This window comes from Cherax quadricarinatus, chromosome 66 (assembly GCF_038502225.1).
Source record: "Cherax quadricarinatus isolate ZL_2023a chromosome 66, ASM3850222v1, whole genome shotgun sequence".
Lineage (NCBI taxonomy): Eukaryota > Metazoa > Arthropoda > Malacostraca > Decapoda > Parastacidae > Cherax > Cherax quadricarinatus.
The window spans coordinates 17,062,973-17,081,930 of NC_091357.1; the positions used below are offsets into that span (position 1 = coordinate 17,062,973).

The 18,958-nt window shown below is 39.4% G+C and overlaps 1 protein-coding gene across 1 annotated transcript in view; it reads right to left on the reverse strand.

Moving 5' to 3' along the window:
- The window catches only part of Coq8 (ubiquinone biosynthesis protein COQ8, mitochondrial), a 62,325-nt gene that overhangs the window by 18,301 nt on the left and 25,066 nt on the right, over positions 1-18,958 (reverse strand). The window contains exons 2-7 of the mRNA XM_070099132.1: positions 15,886-16,090; positions 12,828-12,924; positions 11,020-12,380; positions 8,514-8,739; positions 8,213-8,337; positions 4,254-4,476 (exon numbers count right to left, since the gene is read on the reverse strand). Coding sequence (XP_069955233.1) covers positions 4,254-4,476; positions 8,213-8,337; positions 8,514-8,739; positions 11,020-12,380; positions 12,828-12,924; positions 15,886-16,086 — 2,233 coding nt within the window. The 5' untranslated portion in view covers positions 16,087-16,090. The remainder of the gene's footprint in view (positions 1-4,253; positions 4,477-8,212; positions 8,338-8,513; positions 8,740-11,019; positions 12,381-12,827; positions 12,925-15,885; positions 16,091-18,958) is intronic.

An 18,958-nucleotide genomic window follows, 5' to 3' on the forward strand; every position in this document is an offset into this window, starting at 1 on the left:
TTTTTCTGCCTTATACTACTACTCTTCTTAAGACTGTACTAAAAAGTCAAGACAGCTCTTTAGCCTACATCTCAAGCAATGAGAAATGAATCCTTTAAACTTGGTAAGCTCTGAAGCTTCTGCACAACAACCACAGAGAGGTGCACTGTGATTACTTCACCACTAACACTGAGAACCTTGAATCTTCACTCTACTGAGAGATATAGAATAATATAAGTATATAAGTGGAAGATGGGCATAAACAGAGGCAGTATAAAGTACTGAGGATATTGAATCAAATAAGAACTAGAAACAATTGATTTAAATTAGATAAATTTAGATTCAGAAAAGATGTAGGAAAGTACTGGTTTTCAAGCAAAGTTATCGATGAGTAAAACAATCTGCCAAGTAGGGTAATAGAAGCTAAAACCTTGGGTAGTTTTAAAAAGAGATTAGATGAATATATGAGTGAGAAGGGCTGGATTTGATTAGTGCCTAAAGTATTGAAGCAAATTCTTAGGTAGCTTTAAGGAAAAGTTAGACAAATAGGTGGATGGGAATGGTTACTTTTGAGAAAGTCCTGCCCTGTATGGGCCAGTATTGGAAGAATAAACGCAAGCAGTATAATGTGATCCTTTATTGACAATGTTTCACCCACACAAAACATTGTCAATAAGGGATCACATTATTTATTTTTTTTTTTTTTTTTATTATCACACCGGCCGATTCCCACCAAGGCAGGGTGGCCCGAAAAAGAAAAACTTTCACCATCATTCACTCCATCACTGTCTTGCCAGAAGGGTGCTTTACACTACAGTTTTTAAACTGCAACATTAACACCCCTCCTTCAGAGTGCAGGCACTGTACTTCCCATCTCCAGGACTCAAGTCCGGCCTGCCGGTTTCCCTGAATCCCTTCATAAATGTTACTTTGCTCACACTCCAACAGCACGTCAAGTATTAAAAACCATTTGTCTCCATTCACTCCTATCAAACACGCTCACGCATGCCTGCTGGAAGTCCAAGCCCCTCGCACACAAAACCTCCTTTACCCCCTCCCTCCAACCCTTCCTAGGCCGACCCCTACCCCGCCTTCCTTCCACTACAGACTGATACACTCTTGAAGTCATTCTGTTTCGCTCCATTCTCTCTACATGTCCGAACCACCTCAACAACCCTTCCTCAGCCCTCTGGACAACAGTTTTGGTAATCCCGCACCTCCTCCTAACTTCCAAACTACGAATTCTCTGCATTATATTCACACCACACATTGCCCTCAGACATGACATCTCCACTGCCTCCAGCCTTCTCCTCGCTGCAACATTCATCACCCACGCTTCACACCCATATAAGAGCGTTGGTAAAACTATACTCTCATACATTCCCCTCTTTGCCTCCAAGGACAAAGTTCTTTGTCTCCACAGACTCCTAAGTGCACCACTCACTCTTTTTCCCTCATCAATTCTATGATTCACCTCATCCTTCATAGACCCATCCGCTGACACGTCCACTCCCAAATATCTGAATACGTTCACCTCCTCCATACTCTCTCCCTCCAATCTGATATTCAATCTTTCATCACCTAATCTTTTTGTTATCCTCATAACCTTACTCTTTCCTGTATTCACCTTTAATTTTCTTCTTTTGCACACCCTACCAAATTCATCCACCAATCTCTGCAACTTCTCTTCAGAATCTCCCAAGAGCACAGTGTTATCGGCAAAGAGCAGCTGTGACAACTCCCACTTTGTGTGTGATTCTTTATCTTTTAACTCCACGCCTCTTGCCAAGACCCTCGCATTTACTTCTCTTACAACCCCATCTATAAATATATTAAACAACCACGGTGACATCACACATCCTTGTCTAAGGCCTACTTTTACTGGGAAAAAATTTCCCTCTTTCCTACATACTCTAACTTGAGCCTCACTATCCTCGTAAAAACTCTTCACTGCTTTCAGTAACCTACCTCCTACACCATACACTTGCAACATCTGCCACATTGCCCCCCTATCCACCCTGTCATACGCCTTTTCCAAATCCATAAATGCCACAAAGACCTCTTTAGCCTTATCTAAATACTGTTCACTTATATGTTTCACTGTAAACACCTGGTCCACACACCCCCTACCTTTCCTAAAGCCTCCTTGTTCATCTGCTATCCTATTCTCCGTCTTACTCTTAATTCTTTCAATTATAACTCTACCATACACTTTACCAGGTACACTCAACAGACTTATCCCCCTATAATTTTTGCACTCTCTTTTATCCCCTTTGCCTTTATACAAAGGAACTATGCATGCTCTCTGCCAATCCCTAGGTACCTTACCCTCTTCCATACATTTATTAAATAATTGCACCAACCACTCCAAAACTATATCCCCACCTGCTTTTAACATTTCTATCTTTATCCCATCAATCCCGGCTGCCTTACCCCCTTTCATTTTACCTACTGCCTCACGAACTTCCCCCACACTCACAACTGGCTCTTCCTCACTCCTACAAGATGTTATTCCTCCTTGCCCTATACACGAAATCACAGCTTCCCTATCTTCATCAACATTTAACAATTCCTCAAAATATTCCTTCCATCTTCCCAATACCTCTACCTCTCCATTTAATAACTCTCCTCTCCTATTTTTAACTGACAAATCCATTTGTTCTCTAGGCTTTCTTAACTTGTTAATCTCACTCCAAAACTTTTTCTTATTTTCAACAAAATTTGTTGATAACATCTCACCCACTCTCTCATTTGCTCTCTTTTTACATTGCTTCACCACTCTCTTAACTTCTCTCTTTTTCTCCATATACTCTTCCCTCCTTGCATCACTTCTACTTTGTAAAAACTTCTCATATGCTAACTTTTTCTCCCTTACTACTCTCTTTACATCATCATTCCACCAATCGCTCCTCTTCCCTCCTGCACCCACTTTCCTGTAACCACAAACTTCTGCTGAACACTCTAACACTACATTTTTAAACCTACCCCATACCTCTTCGACCCCATTGCCTATGCTCTCATTAGCCCATCTATCCTCCAATAGCTGTTTATATCTTACCCTAACTGCCTCCTCTTTTAGTTTATAAACCTTCACCTCTCTCTTCCCTGATGCTTCTATTCTCCTTGTATCCCATCTACCTTTTACTCTCAGTGTAGCTACAACTAGAAAGTGATCTGATATATCTGTGGCCCCTCTATAAACATGTACATCCTGAAGTCTACTCAACAGTCTTTTATCTACCAATACATAATCCAACAAACTACTGTCATTTCGCCCTACATCATATCGTGTATACTTATTTATCCTCTTTTTCTTAAAATATGTATTACCTATAACTAAACCCCTTTCTATACAAAGTTCAATCAAAGAGCTCCCATTATCATTTACACCTGGCACCCCAAACTTACCTACCACACCCTCTCTAAAAGTTTCTCCTACTTTAGCATTCAAGTCCCCTACCACAATTACTCTCTCACTTGGTTCAAAGGCTCCTATACATTCACTTAACATCTCCCAAAATCTCTCTCTCTCCTCTGCATTCCTCTCTTCTCCAGGTGCATACACGCTTATTATGACCCACTTCTCGCATATACTACTTATGTGTTTATATTTCCATTGTGTTGGTATTTTATACCATTTATTTCCATGGGCCAGTATTCCTACTATAGTGTTCCTTGATTCTTATGTTTGGGTTTGAGAAGAACCTGTCTAGTATGGGCCAGTGGACCTGCTGCACTGTTCCTCCTCCTTTATGTTCTTACCACAGTTCTATGAGGGGGTTTAAATTAAGCACAATTTGAATCCAACATTATGGTACATCTCGCATAAATATAAAATTCGGTCAGTTGTTTAAGTTCCCCCACTATCCTAAGTAATTATTTCAGTGTGCAGATTTAGTGTGCATTCATCTAGCATTTTCAGTATACTATATGGTAAATCTCAAAGTCAATTACCTTTCCCTCCTCCACCCCCCCCCTTTTTTTTTATTTGAAAATTGATGTTGGCCTATCAGGTCACCAGGTAGATGGCTATGGTTCTAGTATCAATGCAGAGTCATCTATAGAAGAGGTTCATCTGGAGTTGCAGCTTTTATCATGTAGTTTATTGCCTTATTTTTTTAAATCTAAGATCACAGAGAACTTAATTTACATTTTTGTGAAGGTGCTCCTTCACAACAATTCATGCTTTATTACAGTGTACAAATTAATTATGCTAGTACCAGTAAACAACATACTGCTGCCTAATATATTAAACCTTGAAAGTCATTACTCACCTTCAGGAAGAATATTTGCAACACTAAGAGTGGATATAAGATTGTTTATATCACTCTCAATTCCTTGTGCTACCCCTGGATACTGAATCTTCATGGCTACTGAACGACCATCATGAAGAGTTGCCAAATGTACTTGACCAATGGATGCAGCAGCAAAAGGCTTCTCTTCAAAAGAAGCTATTTTAGACTTCCAGTCTTGCCCCAACTGCTGTGCTATAGCTCCCTGTTACCAGAAATGTTAAATAATAAACAAAATACTCTTAGACATTTTGCAGACCTGGTACTTTTGAGCAAAAAAAAAAAAAAAAAAAATATATATATATATATATATATATAGGGGAAGGAAGGCGGGGTAGGGGTCGTCCTCGAAAGGGTTGGAGAGAGGGGGTAAAGGAGGTTTTGTGGGTAAGGGGCTTGGACTTCCAGCAAGCGTGCGTGAGCGTGTTAGATAGGAGTGAATGGAGACGAATGGTACTTGGGACCTGACGATCTGTTGGAGTGTGAGCAGGGTAATATTTAGTGAAGGGATTCAGGGAAACCGGTTATTTTCATATAGTCGGACTTGAGTCCTGGAAATGGGAAGTACAATGCCTGCACTTTAAAGGAGGGGTTTGGGATATTGGCAGTTTGGAGGGATATGTTGTGTATCTTTATATGTGTATGCTTCTAGACTGTTGTATTCTGAGCACCTCTGCAAAAACAGTGATAATGTGCGAGTGTGGTGAAAGTGTTGAATGATGATGAAAGTATTTTCTTTTTGGGGATTTTCTTTCTTTTTTGGGTCACCCTGCCTCGGTGGGAGACGGCCGACTTGTTGAAAAAAAAAAAAAAAAAAAAAAAATTATATATATATATATATATATATATATATATATATATATATATATATATATATATATATATATATATATATATATATATATATACATACATACATACAGTGGACCCCCGGTTTACGATATTATTTCATTCCAGAAGTATGTTCAGGTGCCAATACTGAACGAATTTGTTCCCATAAGGAATATTGTGAATTAGATTAGTCCATTTCAGACCCCCAAACATACACGTACAAATGCACTTACATAAATACACTTACATAATTGGTCGCATTGGGAGGTGATCGTAAAGCGGGGGTCCACTGTATATATGTGTACACACACACACACACACACACACACACAGTAGAGCTACAAGTGGAGGGAGAAGCAGGAAGGCCAGGACAAATGAAGCCAAACTACAAGAAAGGGGACTGCATAGGAATGAGGAACTACCTGAACGGGGTTCAGTGGGACAGAGAACTGGCAGGGAAGCCAGTTAATGAGATGATGGAATATGTAGCAACAAAATGCAAGGAGGCTGAGGAGAGGTTTGTACCCAAGGGTAACAGGAATAATGAAAAAGCCAGGATGAGCCCATGGTTTACCCAAAGGTGCAGGGAGGCAAAAACCAAGTGTGCTAGGGAATGGAAGAAATATAGAAGGCAAAGGACCCAGGAGAATAAGGAGAACAGTCGTAGAGCCAGAAACGAATATGCACAGATAAGAAGGGAGGCCCAAAGACAATATGAAAATGACATAGCAGCGAAAGCCAAATCTGACCCGAAACTGTTGTACAGCCACATCAGGAGGAAAACAACAGTCAAGGACCAGGTAATCAGGCTAAGGAAGGAAGGAGGAGAGACAACAAGAAATGACCCTGAAGTATGTGAAGAACTCAACAAGAGATTCAAAGAAGTGTTCACAGAGGAGACAGAAGGGACTCCACCAAGTGCTGGACACAGTGCACACAACCGAGGAAGAAGTGAAGAGGCTTCTGAGTGAGCTAGATACCTCAAAGGCAATGGGGCCAGATAACATCTCCCCATGGGTATTGAGAGAGGGAGCAGAGGCGCTATGTGTACCCCTAACAACAATATTCAATACATCTATCGAAACAGGGAGATTGCCTGAGGCATGGAAGACAGCAAATGTGGTCCCAATCTTTAAAAAAGGAGATAGACATGAAGCATTAAACTACAGACCAGTGTCGCTGACATGTATAGTATGCAAAATCATGGAGAAGATTATCAGAAGAGGAGTGGTGGAACACCTAGAAAGGAACGATCTCATCAACAGCAGCCAACATGGTTTCAGGGACGGGAAATCCTGTGTCACAAACCTACTGGAGTTCTATGACATGGTGACAGCAGTAAGACAAGAGAGAGAGGGGTGGGTGGATTGCATTTTCTTGGACTGCAAGAAGGCGTTTGACACAGTTCCACACAAGAGATTGGTGCAAAAACTGGAGGACCAAGCAGGGATAACAGGGAAGGCACTACAATGGATCAGGGAATATTTGTCAGGAAGACAGCAGCGAGTCATGGTACGTGGCGAGGTGTCAGAGTGGGCACCTGTGACCAGCGGGGTCCCGCAGGGGTCAGTCCTAGGACCAGTGCTGTTTCTGGTATTTGTGAACGACATGACGGAAGGAATAGACTCTGAGGTGTCCCTGTTTGCAGATGACGTGAAGTTGATGAGAAGAATTCACTCGATCGAAGACCAGGCAGAACTACAAAGGGATCTGGACAGGCTGCAGACCTGGTCCAGCAATTGGCTCCTGGAGTTCAATCCCACCAAGTGCAAAGTCACGAAGATTGGGGAAGGGCAAAGAAGACCGCAGACGGAGTACAGTCTAGGGGGCCAGATACTACAAACCTCACTCAAGGAAAAAGATCTTGGGGTGAGTATAACACCAGGCACATCTCCTGAAGCGCACATCAATCAAATAACTGCTGCAGCATATGGGCGCCTAGCAAACCTCAGAACAGCATTCCGACATCTTAATAAGGAATCATTCAGGACCCTGTACACCGTGTACGTTAGGCCCGTATTGGAGTATGCGGCACCAGTTTGGAACCCACACCTAGCCAAGCACGTGAAGAAACTAGAGAAAGTGCAAAGGTTTGCAACAAGACTAGTCCCAGAGCTAAGAGGTATGTCCTACGAGGAGAGGTTAAGGGAAATCAACCTGACGACACTGGAGGACAGGAGAGATAGGGGGGACATGATAACGACATACAAAATACTGAGAGGAATTGACAAGGTGGACAAAGACAGGATGTTCCAGAGATTGGACACAGTTGGAAGCTGAAGACACAGATGAATCACAGGGATGTTAGGAAGTATTTCTTCAGCCACAGAGTAGTCAGTAAGTGGAATAGTTTGGGAAGTGATGTAGTGGAGGCAGGATCCATACATAGCTTTAAGCAGAGGTATGATAAAGCTCACGGCTCAGGGAGAGTGACCTAGTAGCGATCAGTGAAGAGGCGGGGCCAGGAGCTCGGACTTGACCCCCGCAACCTCAACTAGGTGAGTACAACTAGGTGAGTACACACACACACACACACACACACACACACGCCTACCATCCGACTTACGACCGAGTTCGGTTCCGAGAAACCGGTTGTAAGTCGAAATGGTCGTAAGTCAAACTTTACTATTGAATATCAACAAAACATTTTTGTAATGACTTTATTTTATTGTTTTATTTTGGTATTTCATGTTTTACTTTACTTTTTATGTTGTTAGTATTGTATTTTATACTGTAAGGTTTAGGATAAACACTGTGTACAACACAAATAGTTGTTTATTTCCCAGAAATTTGGCATAAAAAACACGGTCGTAAGTCGAGTGGTCGTAAGTCGAGCAGGTCGTAAGTTGGATGGTAGGTGTACATACTTGTATTGAAGTAACAGCCAATCAGGATACAGCATATTGATAATGCTTAGTGGATTACACTCAAGATTTGAAACACCTACATTCCTTCCAAATTTCATGCAAACAATGTGGTTTTTTATGGGCAAAATAACCTGTGATATTCAACTTTACATTTCTGCACCAGATAAGGAGAGAAAAGGCTGTACACACATTAAAATTAAGTACAGCAATGAAAAGTTTATATTCAAATGAATGAAATTTTACCTCCAGCTGCCATGTTGGCATGAAATCTGCCGACTGTCGCACACGATCAAAGATCTTCTGTATCTGAGGGTTTATTAGTGCACTGTCTTGAATGCTCAACATCTGACCCAGCTTCAAAGCAGCTCCTAAGTAGATGATTATCATAATTATTATTATTATTATTAGTTGAAAAACCTGGAATGCATTTTGTTTATAAGTTGTGAGCTTCATGCAAGTACATATATAGGTATTTCCCTTACTGGTACCCAATAAATATTCAGTTATTAAGTTAAATTGTTTAAGTGTACTATGTCATTCTTACCTCTTACTTTACACAATGTGTTAACAATTCTTTTTGCATTTGCCTCTGTCAAGAAAGGAGATCCATCTAACAAGGATCCACTACCATTGCCTTCTTTCACACCCAAGGATCGACGAGTCATTTCAGCAATAGTGCCCACTCCTAATCCTGCAGCTAAACCACCAAATGACATCAAGCGGCCCATCCGAGAGTGAGGCACCTTTCGTGCCTGTGCAGTGTCTGCCAACTGAAAGACAAGTTAAGACCAATAGATAATTTCCCCTTGTGTGAAATAATGGATAACCTTACAGTTTTCCAACAGTAGAATGAAAAGCATTCTTAAAAGCAGTGAATTCAGACTGAATATAAGATTAGTGAGACATCCAGTTAACTGAAAGGTGCTGTAAAAAAGTTGAATATGAAGGAGTCTGGTGTAACAGATGAATGATAGTGGGAGATGTTTCACAATCCCAGCAACAACAATAATTGTACACTAGGGCCACACTGTATGGCATTTCACCTTACGGCATTCCCCTAATATGATGATTTCAAATTATGACTAAAACTCTCTATACGGCCAGTGGTCTCTCTAATACGGTGTTCCCCACCCAGTTTCTTTACACTCTCCGTGACCACATCTCTATTATGTCTGGAAACTTTCCAAAATTTCAAGTGTTTTAAAGTTATATGTACTCTGATAATTATACTTATGTGTACCTGTGCCTAAATATACTTACACACTGTGCTGGAGTGCAGGTACACATTAAAATCACTAAGAATGTCCCACTAGTCTTAACACCATAGTAATAATACTAATAGAGTACGTAATAATAATCACTCTTGGGCACATTAAATGTCTTATTTTACGTTAATATAGACATTTTCATCAATCCATCTATGATATTTTCTTCAAAATTATATAAGAAACACATTAAATAGCATATAAACATGCTATGTTTATATGCTATGGAGGGATGGTAGTCGGGCAGAGGGAAAACATTACGTTTTTTATGGTCTAGCACCAGAGAAAACGCGTATGAATCTGCATTGGCCCAGTCATTCCCCTTTACACATAACGCTTTTGTTTACAATTCTCGGCATGAATTATTCATTATTTCTCCTTTTGTTTACGATGGCATCTAAACGTAGCTGTTAGAAATGATTAAACTCAATGAACATGGTATGTTGATGATAATAATATGGCTCTGGGCCACATTAAATATCGTGTAGCTATGTAGGTAGGTGTAGGTATGTAGCCCAGGCAGACTACATACCTACATCTACTGGCTACCTACACTTGACTTCCTACAAATAAATACTACTCACCTCTCATCCTACATTAAGACTACACATATTTTAAGGTAAATAATGAGTGTACTATATGTGTATTTTCTCTCTCTGAGCTGCTTTAAATATCATATACAGTATTAAGTTTGGGATGGGGACCCAGGGCTACCTACACCTGACTTCCTACAAATAAGTACTACTCACCTCTCACCCTACATTAAGACTACAAATATTTTAAGGTAAGTAATGAATGTACTGTGTGTGTATTTTACTTTTTATTGTGTTTTTTAATGCCTACTTCAATTAATAACTTAATATAAGTTAGTGTAAACTTGTTGTCTGGCATTTACATGTAGTAGTATATGCATTTATAAGTGGAAAAAATGGCTTTCTGCTTTCTGGCGATGTCTACTTACCGGCAGTAGCCTGGAACCTAACCTGCCATATAAGTGGGGCCCTACTGTATAGGCAATTGCACAGATCTGTACTCCTGGTAAAAATACAATGGTTACCCCTCCTTTTGTACTACTTTTCACATTCCTTTTACTCGTGTGTCAAATTATTTCCTATTAAAACCTTGCAAATTATTTTATGGCTGCTTTCCATTCTCTCTCATCTCTGAACACTTTGAAAAGCACTTTTATTTACTTTGCATGCTCCATACTTCCTGTATTTTATAGTTAAGTGTCTAATATACACCTGTAAATTAGCCCATATTTACTTTTCTTATTACAATTGCCTCTTTCCTTTATCACATATGTACATGCAACTTTCTTGTTTTCCATTATATCAATCATATTTCTTGCTGTATCAGAACTTTTCAGTTTCAGTTAATGAACCACAAACTTTCCCCTTTTATTTTGTAAATTTTCCTGATTTCCATATATTATTTTAGAACCTACACACCATTATCCTATTTTTGTACATTATTTTTACTTTAGGAAAATACAAAAGCCTTCTCCCTTTCCTTCTCACTCTTCTTTTACTAATGGCTTCTTGTCTCAAAATCAAGATTAAATCCTTCTGAAAACCATTTGCATCATGACACCCCCCTTTCCCCCACCTTTTATGCTGTCGCCCACATTGTTTTTCCACTGTTCATATAATTTTGAAATCATTATCCTTATGCATGAAGCCTAGCAGATACTATATTAAAAATTTGTATGATGTGCCCTGTTCATGCAAAGAATTTTACTCATATTCATCACATGCAAATTAACTGCAAATAATAAATACTTACTGTTGATTTTGGCTTTTCCTTTGCCAATGGTTTCTTTCCTAAAAGCCTGGGTTTGGGCTTTGTATGAGCTGCATTAGTTTGGTCTTTTAGATTATGAGAGTTATTAGAACTTGCATTGTGCTCATCAGTATCTCTAGTCACTGGCCCAGGAGGGGATGAATCAATTGTAGAAATAACAGTAGCAGTTGAAAAAGTGGCTTCTTGTGATGGTTGACACATTGCAGACCCATAATGACTTTTTGGTTTTTCTTTACTGCTTGCTTGAGCCTTATTGCCTAATGCATGTACTGTGGTAGCAGCACCAATAGTTGTTGAAGTGGGAGCTGTAGTTGCAGCTACAGCACTAGAATTCTCAACAGCAGCAAGTGGTGAGCTTGCAGGAGTAACAACTTTTTCCACCAACTCTTGTGCACAGTTATCAATTTTGGTCTTTTCTGATGAAACTAGCTCATTAACAATATCATGTTTAACTTCCACAGGTTGGGAATATTCATCTTTCCTGAATATCTTGAAATCATTTTCACAAGTAATACCTTGAAGTCCCTGTAATTCATCTTCTAGAACCTGAAGTTGTTCAACTGTAATCTCTCTTTCCTGAATATTTCTTACATCAAGAAGAGGTTCAAATTGTTCTAATATTCCAATGCTTCCTTCTTTAATTTCACTGATGTTGTGTACAACCTCCTGAATATTACTGAGTGCACCTGTCAATAGCTCATCACTACTTTGTGACAGTTCACTAAGAAACTTGTCACTATGACCGCTTAAAGCCTCTTGCATTACGACTTCTTCTACACCTATTTCATGCAAACTGGAATCAGGTAATGAGCCATTTTCCTTAGTATTTTTGGAGGGATTTGTGCTTTGCACTTCTTGTTTATCTCTACATTGTGCAGAATATGCAGATCCTGTCTTGCCTTTTCTGTCACTTATTTGTTCTTTATCTACATCTTGTAAAACTTCTTCTAAAGGTTTAGAATGCTCTACTTCCTTTAAAATTTTAAAATCTTGGCCATAAGCAATACCCTGAATTTCAGATAACTTATCATCTAGAACCTTAAGATGCTCTTCTGTGATCTCTCTTTCAAACTTTTTTGCATCAAGAAGAGGTTCAAACTGTTCTATTCTTTTATTAATTTCATCTCGTGTACCTCTGACAGTTTCTACTATATTGCTTGATACTTCCTGAGCACTACTAAGCCTACTTGCAATTTTTTTGTCCACGTCATGGGTTGCTTCATTCATTATTGGATCAGCATGTCCATCCATGGTATTTTTCATCATTATTTCTTCAATGTTTAATTCTTGAACACTTGGATCATACATTGGATCATATCTCTCCTCAGCTTTATCAGAAAACTCTGGAAAAGAATAGAATAATAAAAGGTCCCATGAAGAATTCTGTCCTGTTATCTATACATTCAGTTTTTAAACCTGGTGTAGTTTTACAGGAAGTTTTAGATATGAAAAAGTATCTATGCCAGGAGTAATCACATTACACTGAAATTTACTGATATCAATAGTCTACCCTATGATTAATTATAACAGGTCATCCCTAGTTACAGCATGTTCAGAAAAAAATAAAGATCAAATATAATATAAAGGAATTACAAAATATAAAATGACCTTTGTTTACCAAATACCCAAACAAGTTTCAAATGCAGTTATTAAACATCTAGATAAAGTCAGAGGTAGGTAGGATAACAGCTCAAATTTCTTATAAATGCTCAGGATTCAGTAATTTCTTTTTTGTAGTACAGAGCACCTAAGTATTAATAACATACTTTTGTTACATTAGTCTCTCTTACCTGCAGCAGAAGCAGAAGTTACTCTGAAAGCCTTGATACCACTTGTAACCATTGATATACGTGCCAAGATTTCTACTGCACTCTTTGATACATCTTTCTGTAAACCAAAGAACAATGAGTCAGCTCAGAAATAATAAAACTGGCATTAATATTAAATGAAAAATTGCGGAGATCATTGCTTGGTTATTTAAAGGATACATAATAATACAGGACAATACAGTGCAGTGGACCCCCGCCTTACGATGGCACTGTGTTACATTAAATCCGCCATACGTTACATTTGAGGTGAGGCAAAAATTTTGCCTCACCTCACGCTAAAAAACTAGCCTCACAATTCGTCCAGGATGCGTCCCACGCGTGGCCTCAGCTGCCCCGTGGGTGCCAGTGTTTACAAGCCAGCCAGTGCGGTCGCATTCACGCATACATTCGGTACATTTCATGTTATCACAGTGTTTTTAGTGATCATAGCTGCAAAATAAGTCACCATGGGCCCCAAGAAAGCTTCTAGTGTCAACCCTGTGGTAAAAAGGGTGAAAATTACTATGGAAATGAAGAAAGAGATAACTGCTCAGTACGAAAGTGGAGTGCATGTCTCGGAGCTGGCCAGGTTGTATACCAAACCCCAATCAACCATCGCTACTATCGTGACCAACAAAACGGCAATCAAGGAAGCTGTTCTTGCAAAAGGTGCAAGTTTGTTTTCGAAACAGAGATCGCAAGTAATCGAAGATGTTGAGAGACTGTTATTGGTGTGGATAAATGAAAAACAGATAGCAGGAGATAGCATCTCTCAAGCGATCATATGTGAAAAGGCTAGGATTTAATTAGAAAAATGCCTGCAACTAGTGGTGATGTGAGTGAATTTAAGGCCAGCAAAGGTTGGTTTGAGAGATTTAAGAATCGTAGTGGCATACATAGTGTGATAAGGCATGGTGAGGCTGCCAGTTCGGACCAAAAAGCGACTGAAAAATATGTGAAGGAATTCAAGGACTACACAGACAGTGAAGGACTGAAACCTGAACAAGTGTTTAATTGTGACGAAACAGGCCTGTTTTGGAAGAAAATGCCAAACAGGACCTACATTACTCAGGAGGAAAAGGCACTCCCAGGACATAAGCCTATGAAAGACAGGCTTACTCTCTTGATGTGTGCTAATGCTAGTGGTGATTGCAAAGTGAAGCCTTTATTGGTGTATCACTCTGAAACTCCCAGAGCGTTCAGGCAAAACAATGTCCTCAGGGCTAATTTGTGTGTGCTGTGGAGGGCAAAGAGTAAGGCATGGGTCACTAGAGACTTTTTCTATGACTGGTTACACCATGCATTTGCCCCCACTGTGAAAAATTACCTCCTGGAAAATAAATTGGACCTTAAGTGCCTCCTGGTATTAGACAATGCTCCTGGTCATCCTTCAGACTTGGCAGAGCGACTCTCTGGGGACATGAGCTTCATTAAGGTCAAGTTTTTGCCTCCTAATACCACTCCTCTCCTGCAGCCCATGGACCAGCAGGTCATTTCAAACTTCAAAAAACTCTACACAAAAGCTGTTTCAAAAGTGCTTTAAAGTGACCTCAGACACTCGATTGACTCTAAGAGAGTTTTGGAAAGATCACTTTAGTATCCTCAGTTGTGTAAACCTTATAGGTAAGGCTTGGGAGGGAGTGACTAAGAGGACCTTGAACTCTGCTTGGAAGAAACTGTGGCCAGAATGTGTAGACAAAAGGGATTTTGAAGGGTTTGAGGCTAACCCTGAGAAGCATATGCCAGTTGTGGAATCAATTGTGGTATTGGGGAAGCCCTTGGGGTTGGAGGTTACTGAGGAGGATGTGGAAGAGTTGGTGGAGGAGAACAATGAAGAACTAACCACTGATGAGCTGCAAGATCATCTTCAACAGCAAGAGGCCAGACCTGAGGAAACTGCTTCGGAGGCGGGGAGAAAGAAATTGAAGAAGTTGTCTACTTCAAAGATTAAGGAAATGTGTGCAAAGTGGCTTGAAGTGCAAACCTTTATGGATGAAAATCACCCTCACACAGCTATTGCAAGCCATGCTGGTGACTATTACAATGACAATGTTGTGAACCGCTTTAGACAAATCATAAAGGAATGAGAGGTACAAAGCTCTATGGACAGATATGTTGTGCGACAGAGGTCCAGTGACTCTCAAGCTGGTCCTAGTGGCATTAAAAGTAGAAGGGAAGTAACCCCTGGAATAGGACTTGCTACCTAAAGTCCTAATGGAAGGGGATTCCCCTTCTAAACAATAACAACTTCCACACACTCCCCTCCTCCCATCCTATCAATCATCACCAGATCTTCAATAAAGGCAAGTGTCACGTATTCTATTCTTAGCAGAGTATTAACTGTGCATGTCTTCTTCAGTTTGCGTATTAAAATTAATATTTCATGTGGTAAAATTTTTTTTTTCAGACTTTTGGGTGTCTTGCATGGATTAATTTGATTTCCATTATTTCTTATGGGGAAAATTAATTCGCCTTACGATAATTTCGGCTCACGATGAGCTCTCAGGAACTGATTAACCCTTAAACTGTCCAAGCAGATCTATGTTCACATGCGTAGTGCTCCAAAAGTAGATCTACGTTTTTTTTTACATATTTTCAAATATAACAAAAAAAAGTAGATCAAAGTTTTTTTACATGTTTTCAAATGTAAAAAAAAAAAATCTACTTTTTTACATACTTTCAAATGTTGAAAAAACGTAAATCTATGTTTGGACAATTTAAAGGTTAATATCGTAAGGCGGGGGTCCACTGTACACAGTTACATGCAGTAACAAAAGACAAAATTGCAATGAATATCTTCATTTATACAAGGTTTCACCTAACATTGGGCTTTTACAACCACAAGCAAATGTAAGAAACAATGGCTTAAATACTCCACAGGGAGTGATATCACTTTTTCATGTGTCACTTCCTCAGGTTACCTAAAATTTGATTACCACAATGATCAGCTGTGATTTTGCAAATACTTAAATACCTTATTAACACATTAATGAAGGATGGGATAACTAGGTGGGTTTGCAGTCTTAGAAACAGTACCAACCTGTACTGTTTGTGGCTCTTGAAGCACTCGGTTGATGGTGTCTTGTAGGTTAGTACTTCCCTGTACTATGAGTGGGCGAAGAGATGATGTGGCCCATGCTTTGTTGGCCTCTTGTGACTTTGTATCCACCAAAGCTGATCCGACACGGGACAAACCACGCAACATCGTCACCAGGTCACTTCCTCGTGGTGGCTTGGCCATCTTACTGAAGGAGACACAACATATGTATCATGTGATACTTTCCCTCTCTGGTCATACTAGCAAGTGTACTGGTATAAACCTCGGTAATTAATACTGACAAGCTTTTTAAAAAGACACATGAGCAAACACTAGATCATACTTATTTTTAAAAAAAAAATTTCTGGGACCTTGACGATGATGATCAAGGTACCAGGACCAAGTGCAAAAAAATTATTATGCATTAATGGAGAGAAATCAAAGTGAAGCCCCGTTAAGAATGGTGTGCCACAGGGGCCAGTGTTGGGACCATTGTTATTTACAGTCTGCATAAACGACATAGATGGTGGAATAAATAGCTACATGAGTAAGTTTGCAGGCGATACTAAGATAGGCCATCAAATAATTTCTGAGGTGGGCTACAGGATGACCTGGATAGGTTGATGTGATGGTCGATGAAATGACAGATGCAATTCAATGCAAACGTGTAAGGTTCTAATCCTAGGAAAAGAAAATAGCTATGGTCCTTATAAGCTAACGAATTCTTTAAATCATTAAAATAGATTTTAAAGAGTGCATATAGTATGGGAAAATAGTGAGTGTTGTCAAGATAACTGACAACAATGGGATGCTTTCTACATACACTTCAACTGGTTATACACAAATAACCCGCACATAAAAGAGAGAAGCTTACGACGACGTTTCGGTCCGACTTGGACCATTGACTTTGTCAATGGTCCAAGTCGGACCGAAACGTCGTCGTAAGCTTCTCTCTTTTATGTGCGGGTTATTTGTGTATTGTTCCAGTCACGGTATTGTGCCTTTTTGTTATTTATTCAACTGGTTACCTTGATTTTATCCTGGAGCAGAGTAATACAAAACATCATTACTAACTGTAGGCAGATAGTGAGCTAGTTTTTCGAGCCTACTACTGATAATAATAATCTTGAAATATATGATATATAATGTTGTGCAGAATGTTATAGTGTATGCATAAGGCATTCATGACTTGTAGGGTAGCTTTTATTCTCTATATTATTATTATTATAATCAAAAAGAAGCGTTTTATTCTCTATAGTTTTAGTTTTCGGTAGTTGGTTGGTAGACAGCAACTGCCCAGGGAGTTACTACCGTCCTGCCAAGTGAGTGTAAAACGAAAACCTGTAATTGTTTTACATGATGGTAGGATTGCTGGTGTCCATTTTTCTGTCTCACAAACACGCAAGGTTTCAGGTACGTCTTGCTACTTCTACTTACACTTAGGTCACACTACACATACATGTACAAGCATATATATACACACCCCGCTGGGTTTTCTTCTATTTTCTTACTAGTTCTTGTTGTTTATTTCCTCTTACCTCCATGGAGAAGTGGAACAGAATTCTTCCTCCGTAAGCCATGCGTGTTGTAAGAGGCGACTAAAATGCCAGGAGCAAGGGGCTAGTAACCCCTTCTCCTGTATATATTTGTGGAAAATACTGTATATTTTCTGGAAATACGGTAATTTATAGGTAAAAAGATGCCCTATATTGTATTTTTAAAAGAAGTATGTTATCGAAAATGGGAAACTGGACCTGCGCCTGCGCAGACAGGACGGGCCATCTTGGTTTTGAATTTTGTACAAACGTTGGTGTAATGGGAAGAATTTTTCGTGCTCTAGAGGTTAAAATTGTGTTGACACCTCTCAAATAGGAGGCGAAATTGTTGGATGTGCATTCCTGCATAACTTGAGATATCAGACGACTGGACAAGACAGCTCCAGGAACCTCAGATAAGCTCTCTAGATTTGTGTATAATTCTGGCCAGTGTTTTCATAAATTTAGTTAGTGAGGTTTTTCTGAGCATGATACAACTTAATATCCAGTCAAATTGGTGAGTGATATTAAGATATATTTTCCTTCTGTTATGTATATGTGAATTTATATATAATAATTTTTTTAATATACAATCCATAAATTTATATATTTACCAGAATTCCTGATGTATAATTCATTTAATTAATAGGTCCAGAGCAACTTGTGGATATGACAGTGGTAGGTATCGAAGGGGGACATTTTTGCGACCTAGGTGTCCCAAATTCCTACGTGTCTAACTGATAAACAATAATTATCTATGTTCATTTACTGTTATGTACATAATTATACATACAGATAAATGCAATTTTCCACAATATTACTAAATTTAAAAGGAGAAACTTTCGTTTTTCCTTTTGGGCCACCCCGCCTCGGTGGGATACGGCCGGTGTGTTGAAAGAAGAAAGAAGTTTTAGTTTTCAATACACGAGGCTTCGTTATAATAAACCTCAGTCGTTGAGGAAAGTGAACCATCAGTACTACTTTCTCTTGCCTGAGCGTGGTGTACGCCAGACCACAGTGCACAGTCAAGATAAATAACAAGTGATGAGACAGTAGCCAGAATGTCAGCACGTGACATTGCAACTCTAAATTATAACGATTATATCACACTACTGCTCAAATTACAGTATCATAATATTGTGGATTTATTGATTTTACCTTTCAGCCTATTATTATTATTACCCTAACCACCTCTTGTAGTGATGAAGCTGATTCGTCCTTTGCCCTAGCGTACACCTTGCCTTGATATGATGCAGCCTAGTTGTTCTTTTGCCTAGCATACGCCTTCCCATGTAGCGATGTTTCCATATTTGTCCTCTCAGATTCACTCTTGTAGCTATGCAGCCTAGTCGTCCTTCCTCAGGCATCATTCTCTTATAGTGATACATCCTAGCTGTACTTGCTGTGGCTTGATATTGTGATGCAGCCTAGTTGTACTTCGTCTAGCCTACTCTTAGTTATATAAACCACGGAACGGGTGGGGTTTGAACCCATGGTAGCAATGTAGTCTAACTATTCTAGACTTCCCCATGCAATGATGC